At 36.0% G+C, this 13,114-nt stretch overlaps 1 protein-coding gene across 1 annotated transcript in view; it reads right to left on the reverse strand.

The window, feature by feature from the left end:
• dnah5 (dynein, axonemal, heavy chain 5) overlaps positions 1 to 13,114 on the reverse strand; it is an 88,880-nt gene that overhangs the window by 56,768 nt on the left and 18,998 nt on the right. The window contains exons 12-38 of the mRNA XM_032558388.1: positions 12,718 to 12,825; positions 12,167 to 12,252; positions 11,869 to 12,076; positions 11,624 to 11,737; positions 11,240 to 11,446; positions 10,884 to 10,964; positions 10,028 to 10,118; positions 9,618 to 9,763; positions 9,255 to 9,405; positions 8,839 to 9,093; positions 7,706 to 7,902; positions 7,467 to 7,560; positions 6,973 to 7,115; positions 6,533 to 6,609; positions 6,328 to 6,452; positions 6,007 to 6,242; positions 5,423 to 5,641; positions 4,833 to 4,895; positions 4,261 to 4,499; positions 3,659 to 3,806; positions 3,456 to 3,548; positions 2,643 to 2,842; positions 2,311 to 2,464; positions 1,853 to 2,016; positions 1,572 to 1,728; positions 697 to 909; positions 308 to 532 (exon numbers count right to left, since the gene is read on the reverse strand). Coding sequence (XP_032414279.1) covers positions 308 to 532; positions 697 to 909; positions 1,572 to 1,728; positions 1,853 to 2,016; positions 2,311 to 2,464; positions 2,643 to 2,842; positions 3,456 to 3,548; positions 3,659 to 3,806; positions 4,261 to 4,499; positions 4,833 to 4,895; positions 5,423 to 5,641; positions 6,007 to 6,242; positions 6,328 to 6,452; positions 6,533 to 6,609; positions 6,973 to 7,115; positions 7,467 to 7,560; positions 7,706 to 7,902; positions 8,839 to 9,093; positions 9,255 to 9,405; positions 9,618 to 9,763; positions 10,028 to 10,118; positions 10,884 to 10,964; positions 11,240 to 11,446; positions 11,624 to 11,737; positions 11,869 to 12,076; positions 12,167 to 12,252; positions 12,718 to 12,825 — 4,194 coding nt within the window. The remainder of the gene's footprint in view (positions 1 to 307; positions 533 to 696; positions 910 to 1,571; positions 1,729 to 1,852; positions 2,017 to 2,310; positions 2,465 to 2,642; positions 2,843 to 3,455; positions 3,549 to 3,658; positions 3,807 to 4,260; positions 4,500 to 4,832; positions 4,896 to 5,422; positions 5,642 to 6,006; positions 6,243 to 6,327; positions 6,453 to 6,532; positions 6,610 to 6,972; positions 7,116 to 7,466; positions 7,561 to 7,705; positions 7,903 to 8,838; positions 9,094 to 9,254; positions 9,406 to 9,617; positions 9,764 to 10,027; positions 10,119 to 10,883; positions 10,965 to 11,239; positions 11,447 to 11,623; positions 11,738 to 11,868; positions 12,077 to 12,166; positions 12,253 to 12,717; positions 12,826 to 13,114) is intronic.

The raw sequence follows: 13,114 nt of genomic DNA on the forward strand, positions 1-13,114 counted from the left end.
TGCAGTAATTTAACATGTCGTCAGTAATAATAGAAAGGCTGTCCTTTTTATGTGTTTTACCATTACCAAGAGCAATTAATAATGCTTTGAGGTATCTTGACAGAAACCTTTCTCTTTTACAGTTACATTTGGTAGACTGCCAACAGAGCCATTAGGAGTCCGAATAGACAATGTTCAAGTCAGTTCTGAAAAGTTGTGGATGTCTTCAGCAATCTGTTCTAATTACACACACAGTTGAGTGTACTTTATCGTCTGCCCTGTGAATGAACTGAGTTGACTTTGCTTTTATAAATCAATTATTACTCACCAGATCATCAAATATGTCCCTCTGGTGAACATGAATAGTTATCAGGGTCTCATATTTGGTCCTCTCTACAGCTTCCAGATCTCTTGTGGTCATGTCGATTAGTGTGTTGAGCAAATCCAAGAAAAGCTGGTTGGTTTTTGACATAATACGGCGATCATATCGGGCATTGGTAAGAGCCTCCTCCGCATCTCTTGTCCATATCATCTGGATACCAAGCAAGCCCACCTGCACCAAGAATATTATATTGTTAAAGAAATACAAGCACAGTTAAAAAGAAAAAAAAATCACCTTGATGTTGTTACGTTTTATATATTTTATATAAATGTAAGGTTCTAGGGTGTGATTTTGGGGTTCAGCATTTATCTAAAAATTATAGTGTTTTAACTTACTTGAGCAGGGAAAGAATTTAAGAATTCAATAAGCTGGAAGCCAGAGTCCTGGATGGCCAGGGCAGCCTGTCGGATCACCAGGTGCAATGACCACTGGGATTCTTTCAGCAGAGCATTCAGCCACACTTCAACATTCCCTTCAGCCATGACAGGACGCTCCAGCTCCACAGTTTCCCCCTCACGCGATGATACAGCAAGAATCCGGTCATATATCTGAGACAGATAAATTACATTTAATAAAGACACAACTTGTTTTAATGCACAATTTCTCTTTATTCTATATAATCAATTTCTATAGAATTTGTGCATGCATTACACAAGCTGTTGTACTACTTGAGTTAGTTATGAAGAATGTAGTTGTTTTCTTAACACTATGCATACAAAAGCATGTATGCCTCTTTTTTCTGCATTTTTTTCTGTATAAAAGCCTTTATTTTTTTGAGGATTTATGTGACAGAGCAGCACTATCCAGTGTGACCAATAACCTTCAGAGGTCACATCATTACTAAACTGTAAAGAATCTATGTGAACACTAAGAAGACTGAGGAACACGCTGAACAGGGCAGGTGTAAAGATACAGAAAAGTTTAAACCAGGGTTATTTTTCAGGAAAGGCACCTAGAATTGAGCCCTGTGGGACACCACACAGAGGAACACTTTGTCACCACGACTGATGTAAAAAATTTGCTCTGTCAAGTAGTACCCACATCACTTTAGTGCTATAAGACTCCAAAGTTTTTGTTCCTCCAGTCCGACTGCAAAGCGACGTATCTGTTATATAAACTACGACAGTGTTGTGTAACAGTTGTCTGCTAGAGAGAGTATAATAAAACAAAACATTCATACATGGTGCCATTATGAAACCATTTAAATCACCTTGTCATGGAAGCATACAGTTTTGATGTTGTCAAAGACATTGAGAAGATGAGCCTGGATAGTGTGAGAGTCAGAGGCTTGGCCCAGAATCTCCAGTAAGGCAGGGTCAGAGACGAAGAAAAAACGCGGAAAAAGCAGTCGCTTCTTCTCCAAATAACTGTAACAACAATCCAGTTAATAAAATCACCTCCATTTTTTAACCACTCTCTTGCACCTTCAGATGTTTTGAAACATTTGCCTCCCAAACCAGCATCCATATTAGTTGAGTAAATTGGGCTCACCCTGTAAGTGACTTCTGACAGATCTCCAGCTGTTCCAGCAGGTGAGGAAGCAGCTGGCCCATTGTCTCATCTCCCACACAGGATTGTACAACATTGGGCATTTCATGAGTGCGCATCATGATCTTCACCCAAGACTTATCAATGTTTGAGAAACGCTTTGCTTCCTAAAACAATTAATTTCAATATCATTAGCGGAGCTTACTGTAATGTTTGATAACTAGGATCAGTTGAAAAGTATGTGTGACTGAATTGAAATATTTTTTTGCAGTGTCTTGAGACGACATTTTTATTATGAGTAGGGAATAGAAATGAACTGCATTAAATCTATTAAAGAGAATGAAATATAAAAGAAAAAGAGCGTAAATGTACTGTACATTTGACAAAACAAATAAAGGTACATTTAGTTACTCTGTATTATTAAATAGTTGGAACTATCAACTGGAAACAATATTTTTTACCTTAGGCAGCTGTTTAGCAATGTCTCCACCTACAAACACAGCCTCCAGATAGATCCATAAATTCTGGACTGTCATCCAGTGTTCGATAATATCAGTGGTGTTAGAAAGGTTCTGAACCCACTTCTGGATCTGGGGCTTAAATGGGGTGTTGTACCTGTGGGAGAAATTGAATTTGCATAAAAACCATGCAGTGTAATAGTGGTGGCTTTTAAGGTCACACCAAAATCCTCTTACATTTCTTCAACTTTTGGAGCCAGAAAATTCTTACAAAATTGTATTTAACTCCCCTAAGTATTCACAGTAACAACATATGAGAAGTATGAGTGACATACCGATTGCTCATAAGAGACCCCAAAATCATCAAGCTGTCCTCCATGCTGGCAATAATTTCTGATGTGCTGTCTCCTCTCAGAAGCAGCTCGCCTCTCGTCTTGAAGTTGGCAAACGTAAATGTCTTGTTGTCCCACTCAGCAATCACTTGCTTCAGTTTCTGCTCAATATCTCGCTCTTTAACGGCACTGATGCAGATATCCTTCGAATGGAATGCCAAGATAGATATTATGACATAAATGTGAATGAATCATTAATCAAAACACAGGATACAGTGCATGTGGTTAAAGTAAAAATCTCTACCCAGATTTTTAATTTGAAAAGACATGTAAATATGCATCAAATTGGGTTTATGTTGATGTATTATCATGCTACTAAAACACATTTAGTGATAAATTATCATTACTGTTAACAGAAGGAGCATCTTCATTGTTACTTTCTTTCACAGCAATAAGTAAAATATTGGATGTTTTAGTTGCTGCTTTCTTGTTACTTACAATTTTCAAATAACCAAACACCTGTCAGTCAAGACAGCCTGAGCAAATTCAAAATGCAGTCTTCAGATTATTTTAATTACTCAATAAAAGCCCTTTGTGGCAAAGGACATAAAGGAACAGATTCAATAATGACAACATTATACCGAACAGTTAGGCTAACTCTTTTCAGAAGTTAAAATGTCTTAGAAGCAAAACCAATCAAATATAAATTTATTGATTGATGCAAAAGGTTACTGAATGAGTACTTTGGGTTTTTGTTTATTTATTTTTTGAATACTCTCTAAGTTTCCTTTACATAAAAAGTAAACTTCAGCTTACCTCAATTTCTTCCTTAAACTTCAGCAGAGGAGCCTCCATAATGTTACGTAGCCTAAATGTCTCAGATTCAACCTCAAATGTATGGCCAGTGACCTGGGAGATAAAAACAAAACAATTAATTTCAGCCAAACAATGCGTGTTTGATCAATCTATATTTGAAAGAAACATTTGTAGAAAAACTTGGTGCTCCATTTTTGACTAACTTCTGTGATTCTCTTCCAGTGGCGTGTCATCATGGCTTTGTTAGTCATGAGCTCCAGCAGGGGGCAGCACTCGCTGAAGTCATCGATAGTTTTCTTCAGATCCAAGAACGCCTGCCACTCCTTCAGGCCACGAGGAAGCTTGCGGCATCTGTTTAAGCAAATTACAGATGCCGTTAACATCTGTTGTGACTCATTTTGTTCATGTCATGACAAAATACAAAATTGATTGCAAGATTACAAAATATTTATCAATTTTAATTGCCATCACAGTTTTAGTAGGTATTAAACTATAAATGAATAAATGATATTGTTATTAAAGTTCAATATGCCTTATGCTTAAAATAAAACATGATAATAAAATAGCCACACACAAATAAAATACACACGTAAATAAGCTCAAAATGTTTTTGAGAACTTATAGCAAAGAATGCAACAGGTTGGTTTTTGCAAAGTCGCTTTACAATCAACCCATCCACAATATAGGCAGCAAAGTTTCAGGCTCAGTAGAGAAGCATTATCTTAAAGTGTATGTTTTACTTGTAGTGCAACAGATTATTGTGAAGTTTTATTTAGGTTCAAAGACAAACAAAAAAAAGTTTAACCTTGTCTGAAAGTCTAGCAGCTCATTATTAATCCTCTCGATGTTGATGTCAGCCCAAAGGATGTCATAGTATCCATTGACTGTTTCAATGACATTGTTGTAAAGGCCATACAGCTTCTGTAGCAGGACCAGCTGTTTCTTGATCTCCAGCAGCTGAGGGTGTGGTGTAACTGGAAGTCCAAAGAGCTCCTCTCCTCCAGTAAAAGTTATGTACTTCCGGAATAGATTGTCAAATCGATTCTAAAAATGAAAAACAGCAACACAATCAATTGTGCAACTGTCTAGCATCTTAATGTAATATTGTATAAAATTAATTCACCGGGAATGATTTGGCTCAATTTTATTTTTGAATTAAAAAACACAAGTTTCCAAATATGTTTGCATGCACACAATAAAAAGTAACCATATTTATGTCATTAATGGTCAATAAAAAAAAGCATTTGTGTAAACACCATCTTTGTTTTTTAGAATTTGATATAGAATTGTCAGTAACTATATCAAAAACTGCCCTCCATTTCAAAATAATTCTGACACATCTACTATGTAATTTACACCCAAACAGTAAAAACAAACCTGGAACATGATCAGTCTGTCACTGGCATCCTGAGGAGCCAAACCCTCTACCATTGGCCCATCCTAGAGAGAGAGAGAGAAAAAAAAAAGCTTAGTTTAGTTTCGTAATGAGCAACAAGCTGAACCCCAACAAAAAACATTTGTTGAAAAGTTAAGAAAATCAATTTGATTTTTAGAAACATCAAATCCTGGCACTTCTCATCAGTTCCTGATTTGAATAGATTTTTTGTGTTGGGATAAAATATGCGATATTCAGTGTTCAACTGCATCAAGATGGAGTATGTGACTTTTGATGTGATGTCACAGTTTAATCTTTTTTCCCTGAACTAACTATAATAAAAAATGGTCAATGCTCTGAGTGACTCAATTAGTCACACAGTTATTAGCCAAATTAATCAGCAAGTAGGCCATGCCCCTCAGTTTCACTTTTAGTTTTAAGCACCTGGGAGAGTTACTCTTCAATAGCATCATTATTATTGGGTCATTGCTCCAATATTTGAGTAGCAGCGGTGTAATCAAGCAAGCCCTCACAATTTATGGTAGTTTTAAAGGACAACCTGAATCATTGAGAACAACAGTAATTTTTTTACCTTCTCATATTCCTTATAGAAGTGTTGGCAGTCCTCCTGAAAGGTCTCCACATTGCTGACAAGTTCTTCTCGGAAGTGTGGTTGCAAGGCAACCAATTCGTTTTGCACCTCAGTTGTTCGGGACAAGAGCTTTTCCCAGGTATAACGCAGCGTATCCACCTTATCAACCTCCTCCTTGGCAACTGACAGACCATATTTATGAAGCATAGCATAGGACTCCTGTGAGGAGAGTAAACAAGGGGAATAGTTTTAACTAAAGCAGTTTATGAATGCTGTCACAGTGACACATTCCTTACAAATAAAACATTATTTAGTATAAATCAGTGTATCTATTTGTACAGCTCTTGATTATCTTGCTGAATATTGTTATTACTGTATGGTCAACCCAGAACTAAAAGTTAAAAACATAAATAAATGTGAGAAAACAAAACCAAAGAACAACCCAAACTCAATATTGACCACATTTGAATAATTTTCATTCATATTTGGAATCTACATTTTAAGCTTTTGTCTCCGACTGTTTTCTAATGAAGTGCCTTTCCACAGAGTCAGAAATGATCATGTTAAAAAGGTGTATGGCTTACCTCGATCGGTCCAACTTGAAAATCAATATTTATCTGATGCTCTCTAATTTCTTTGAGTGCAGCCATTGCGATGCGAATGTCGTCTAGGTCTTTGATCTGCCGATTCAGTTTCTTTCCTGCTTCATCAACAAAAGCAAAGATCTGCTCCATGTCTGCGCGATATTTCCTGTCACAATACAGCCCATAGTCCACCATCCAGTTCTTAGTCTCAGCTGTGAGGGACATCTTCAGGAATGCTTGAAAAAAAAACAGAGTGAGCAACTAGAGCTCAATTTAAAGTTGTTTTTATTTAGGCTTATACAGATGATAACTTGATCTCACCTGTGAATAAAGCTAAGGCTCCAATAGTGATGTACTCTGGTTCAGAGTTTATTTTGAGTTCGAGATCCTGATAAAAAATTATCTGGCTCTCAAAATCTGATAGGAAAGGGCTTCCCTGGATAAATCTGATAAAAAAACAAGAAATTTCTGTTTCAATATTTCTAACAGAACATTAATTAAAGATTATTCTCTCATGGAAAAATACTTTTGCAAAGTGTCTTCACGATCTTTTCTCCAGATGTGGTGATAACTGGCAAAACGATCAAGAGCAGCTTCTACTTCCTGCAAAATAAAATCAAACATGTAATAACAACTAAATACAAGGGCAACAAGAGTTCCTGTCAATATTTATCACGTTGCTCATTTGGTTTGCTCAGCGTAAGAGTCTCTTTCTAGAAAAACTGATACAACATCCAAAACAAGCAAGTTATTTTTTTTATCACAATACTACCAAGCAGCATTAAATACTGATTTGAAAAAAAAGTGTTATAAACCTGTATATACATAACACTGACTTTAATGAAAAATTGAACTTCATTTTGGCAAATGTCTAGTCTATGCATTTGCCTTTTAAATGCTTAAAAATGCTTTATTGAAAATAATTGAGATCGTTTTCTATAAGGATAAATAATGAAGACCATCTACCTTCTTAGTTGAGGTGATTGAGCTGCTGAGAACAGACACCAACTTAACTATCTCCTTGTTCTCAGATACACTCTTGTAATAATTTCTTGCTTGGAATGGAATAGCTTGAATCACAGATGCTGAAATCTCTGAGCTGGTGCCATCTGAAAAATATATTATCTTATTCATTATTAAAGAGGACATATGCGTGAATACATCTGTGAGGAAACGTAGACGTACGTAAACATGTTACAATAAGTTTTATTCTACTAATTCTACTGAGTCTGGTGTATTTGAGGTGGAGTTATCAACATTTTGAAAAGTCATTTTTGATGGATTGTGTCACTTACATCAACACATCTCTGTCTAGTCAATCAAATGATTTGCTCTACTAAACTGTGAAATAAGAAAACGATGCACATCGTAAGCTTGATAAGATGAATAAATGTCAGAATGAATCACTGAAAGGCTGAATAGGTGAAGGTCAGTTGGGTGAGCAGAAGTCTCCTTCATACCAGTCACACTCCTGTGTGTCGTTGCTTCATCATCTGATTCACTCTCAGAGCTGTCTTGTTTAAGAGCCGCCATCCGTCTCTCATTCATTTTTTTCTATAAAGTGAAATTTAAATAAAAGGAAATATTGCAGGGATTTTTTGGCTTACCAGGCTAGAACATTGTGAGCTACGAAAAATACATGAACAGTTTATAGTTGTTCTACATGATCACAGTCATGGTCACTTTAACGTTAACATACCTTAGAGATTCTTTCTTTGCTCCACTGACCTACTCCTTTGCTCACACTGACCACACATTCAACAGCCCTGTTTAACGCCTGCTGGACCTCCTCCAAACCTGGAACCATGACAATGTTCGGTATAGAGAGGGTCACATTGGCTCTGAAGATTGCCTGCTGACCACTGTGTTTCCCATGGCTCAGTGCAGCACTTTCACCTACCAGGGAGAGAATAGGGAAACATTACATTGAGATTCGTTTTTTATCAGTGCAAAGCTCATTTCAAATTTCTAAAAGGTTTCAAAAATATGAAAATATTAGATGTGATATTTGGCTATAAACACACATATGGAAATGTGTGTTTGAAAAATAGTCTAAGTGTGGGGGAGGCTTCGTTTGGTTTGTATATATTTATGTGTGGGGAAAGCAAAAACAAATAACCTTTGGTAATAGCAATTATAGGATGAGAATGAAAACAAGAACTCATTATGTATGGAACAGTCAAGGTTATTATTCATACCGCTGGCATACAAATGAAAAATTGCTCCCAGTCAACCAAGAAGCTTTTCTGAAAGGAAACAATACATTCTTTGATCACAAAAGATCAAAAGATTACGAATGTAAAAGTAGTACCCGCTTTGGAAAAAAGTGTTTTTGGTTTTTGGGGGGCAGGGGCTTACCTTTTGTTTAAAAATGGCATACCAGAAATGAATTGACACTTCTCAAATTTCAAAGGAAAAAACTTTGTCAATGAAGCAACTAAACTTTATAACTGGTCGCTAGATCTTTGCATGTTTCGCCAGGAAGGTCTCCATACAATCACCCTAATCTGTAATTCCCTTCACAAACACTCTTTTGAATGTAGTCACCTGCTGGGCCATTCAAAAATCTTTCAACTTCCAGCAAGAATATAAAAAGGCAGTTTTATTAATGATGACAGCACCAGCTGCTAACGCAACATGGTAAATTTTCAACATTTTAACTCCATAATTATTTTGTCTTTGTTTTAAAATACTAAAACCTTTTTTACAGTAGATTTCTTTGAAACCAGCCAAATAAATCTCCTCTAATATACTGATGTTGTGTCTGTTTAAATCCTGTATTTTCCGTGATTTCCTCTTTAAAGTAAAGACTATTTATTTGAGTAGACCCACCCAAGAAATGCCCAAGTGATGAGGTTTGTATGCGCTTGCGCAGCATCTCCAAGGTATTGCATATCACTTTGAGCAAAGCCTCCACATTTCGGTGGTTGAAGTAAGAAAGAAGTTCCTGTGCTTCCTCTTCCATTACTTTCATCAAATCTTTCTTCTTCCTCCTCTTCACTAAAGGAGAGGAAGGACCTGAAGTAGCATGAGGAAGCAAAGTGTTTCTGGAGAAGAGATGGCTTTCGGGGGCGTGTTCATCTTCACCTAAACAACACATATACAGTGAACATCAACTGCAGTTGCAGGAAACAGCTTTCTGATCCAGTTGTGTTCAACACTTCAAGGTTAGGCCTTTTCTATCACTTTACTGCAGAACAGGAACAACATCAGTTCAGGTTCAAAGTGATGCTTGGTCTTGTTCTCACCAGAGTTTTCTTCCACGACCTTCACCTCGCCCTTCACCTCCTCCTTCTGACCGTGGTCAAACTCCATCAGCATGTTGATCAGTTCATTGGTAGCCTCTTCCACAAGTGTGCTCTTAAGGTGTAGCTTCTGAGCTTGTTTTATGCACAAGTCCTACATGCACACAGGAAAATAAAAGTAAAAGTCTGAGACGAAAAACGGTTCTATAGATGTGCGAGTCATGGGGCTCTTCAATAGTTTGCTTTAGAAAACTCCATAAATCTTTACAATTTTAACACAAGTGAGCTACAAAACCTACGTGGCAGGTTCACTGTGCAAAAACAAACAATTTGTGACAGAAATGTCATTCATTCATGTCTATTTACCCTGGTGGTCTTTACAAATTCTTCACAGGTGATAGGTTGGTCTTCTGGCAGAACACACAATGTGGATACACTCATCTCCTGCAGTACAGCATCTATTCTAAACTCCACCAAGTCATTCACTCTGTCTATTAATAGCTCCAAATCAGCTGGGGATGAAGAAGAATCAAAAAGAAGTATATGAATCAAAGACCACAATTTGGGAGGACTGGGGTTATAGCAAAGATAAAACAGCTGAAAACAGACAACAGGAGAATATACTGTATACAGTATATTTAAGTTGCTTGTGTGTACACAAAAAGTCAATTAATTTAAATTTTACAATATGCTGCCAGTGCTGACTTGCAAGATGTCTTATGTGTCAGCAAATGAGGCATCGATCTGGCTGGACTTTCTATTTAATTTTTGCTTACCCAGTGCTTTGTCAATGCGGCTTAGATACTTGTCTATGCTCAGAGATGTCCAGCTGAGGAAGGTCAAACCTGGCTGAATAGTCTCATCCACCTATGAAATAAAAGGCAAATCCTATTTATTTTAAAAAATTAACCAAACTGTGGATTAATTCATTTCATTTCAAAAACAATACCACAATGTGTCAATGACTTGTCCCAGAAAAAGGTGAAAATTATTTTTGATCTACTGGAAATAGATTAAGAAAATGTACTTCCTCTGGTAAACAGTACTTAATGGCATAGACCTTTTTTTTCTAAATATTTCTTTTTTCCCAAAATCAAATTAATAAAAGGAAAACTGTGTTATAATTCATGTTATATGCATGTGTTGAAATGCACAGCTGGAACCTGGTTACAGTAATTATTTAAATACAAATGTGTCACAAAACTGAAGGTTGAGCTATAAAAATTAGAAAGCCATAATCTATTTACACAGATCAAAACGCGACAGTTTAAGATGCAAATTTCCTGCTTTGCTTCTGATTGCAGAAAGAAATTTCTATGTATTACCTCCACAAGAAATTCATAATTGGCCAACAAAATGTTTACACAACAGCTCTAATCAGCCTTTCTTCTGCTACTCTGATTGGTATTAGTTTCTGTAAAACTAACATTGGTTTAATGGGCCTGAATATCAAACAGGCTGACAAATTCAGTGTTATCCAAAATAACTATTTATCTAAGTTCAGGAAAAGTCTGGAGTTTGGTTTTCTAAGTCTGGATAAGCACTGAGACATGGGCGTTTACAGGTCGAAATGCATGATAACCACTGAAATTATTTTACACTATTAAGCTTACTGTCAATTAAACATCTCACCTTAGCAACATGTGGCATGGCCAGTTGTTCAAATACAGGTTGAATCTTGGCTCGCACTCTAGTGTTTTCACTCATCATTAGCTGTGGAAAAAAAAATACCTTTTTATATTCTTGGCACAGTAAAACAAACAATATTAAAATTTCGAAATTGAAAATCTACCAGTGGATATGAAATTAATGGTTTTCTGTGATTATTTTTCTGCAGTGTCCTCAATTTTCCAATATATATATGTTTTAAAGTATATATAAAAAAGTTTTTAAAAAGTTGAAAAGTAAGACATTTTAATGTTGTTCCTAATATGTCCTCTATAAGTTCTGGGTCTTTTAAGATAAATGCTTCTGTGTGGAATATTCACCTGTAATTTATCATAGTGTTTCTTGAGTATATCCTGTTTCTGCTGCAACAAAACACCAAAGGGAGGAATTTCCAGGTTCATCCGCTTCATGCAGTCAGTCTCCCTGATCTGCGTAAGTATTTCTGGGTCAAAGTTCACATACAGCTGTCCTGTCACTGAAGACCTGACCAAGAGAGAGGCCTTTAGGCCAGCCCTTGCATATTCCATCTGTAGGCGATTTCCGTGTGTTGTCAGAAAAAAACAAGTGGAAAAACATGTTTATGAAGATATTTTTGTCTGTCAAAAATTGTAATAGCAGTTACAATTTTACCATAATACTATGGTAATAGTATTATTACCATTTCAAATAATAAATACTATTTTCTTATTGTCAATTTATTGCACCTTTTTCATCCAGCTGTGATGGTACATAATTTCATACTCCAACAGGATCCCTGCTACCCTGTTAAAGTTCCTGATAATCTTCTTGGCCTCTGATGTGGCAAGAACACCTTCACGCTAACCAGGAAGAGAATAATAATAATAAATATAAATAAATAAAAACCTCTGTAAATGTAAAAAAAAAAAAAAAAACATATAAAAATAATCAAAATCTGTCATAAATAAATTTTAAATAAGTTGTGTAAAACCTTTTCAAAGAGATCCATGGGAGCTCGAATTCGACTGTACAGCTGACGAACCCACATGATCCGAGCCGCCACTGGTGGCATGTTCCTAGCAATAGGAGGGTCCGATTTTTGCTCTGCATAGACATTGGAAACCATTTCAAGGTCCCGACCGTAGTTCTGCAAGATGTGCTGGTACTTTTCATTAATTCCAAGATCAGGAATGCCCAGTCTGTTTCAGTATTACAAAAGCGTAGAGGCAGTTGCATTTAATCAGCCCTAAAAACTAAGCAGTAAAATAAATAATGTGAGCGGAAGTCACCTTTCAAATTTTTCCAGCACATTTAAAGCTCTTTCTGTATTTAGAATTTTTTCAAATGTACTATCCATGAAACTCTTCAGCTGGTTCTGGAAAAACAAACACATAAAGCAGCAATGATTATTGAACAGGGAGAAGAGTCTGTCACAAAGTGTTAATCAACTCTGAAATCCACTGATTGCAGTCTAAAACAATATCTCCGAGCAGAGAGGCCAATATTTTCAATAATTAATATATAATTTCCTAGCAAGACTCCAATCAATGGACAAGTCTATACTTGATTGCAAATATGTCTTAAAAGTAGAAAAGAAAACAAAAAAAAAACCAACACACAATATGTGTCTTTTTCCATTTCACCTAAATGTAAAAATAATATATAAAACCAAATCTACCCAGGCTGGCTTGTCTTCAAAAAGAAACCAATAGTTTATTCTTACAGTACATCCCCTGCATTTCTTTCAGATTCTTCATGCACACATGGAAAATGCTATTCACCTATAGATAAATCGGTTTAGACCAGAATATATAATTTGATGACTTTGCAAATAACTTACATGGAGCTCAGAAGTGCTTTTGCAGAATTCCTCAAAATCAACATCAAAGTCAGTTTTTCTGTGGTCTAGAAAACTGTAATTCTTCTTTTTCATATTCAACACTATAGCCTGTCAGACACGAACATAAAATCAAAATCAGTTGAGGGTGTAAGTTGCGTATCAAGCATGTTTTCAGATTGACAGTTTGTTAGGTGTCAAAACAAACTTTCATCACTTAAAATATGCTACATTCTAAATTTGAACTCTTTACAAATGTGTTAGTAAGCAGGTGGTGAGAGGAAAATACCTTTAAATATCAATTAAAACATCACACCTTACAAGACAGCACAATTATACAATGCATTACAAAAGTATTTTTTAACTTTTTCACATTTTGTCATGTTACAACCTCTTTGAT

This window comes from Xiphophorus hellerii, chromosome 3 (assembly GCF_003331165.1).
Source record: "Xiphophorus hellerii strain 12219 chromosome 3, Xiphophorus_hellerii-4.1, whole genome shotgun sequence".
Taxonomy (NCBI): domain Eukaryota; kingdom Metazoa; phylum Chordata; class Actinopteri; order Cyprinodontiformes; family Poeciliidae; genus Xiphophorus; species Xiphophorus hellerii.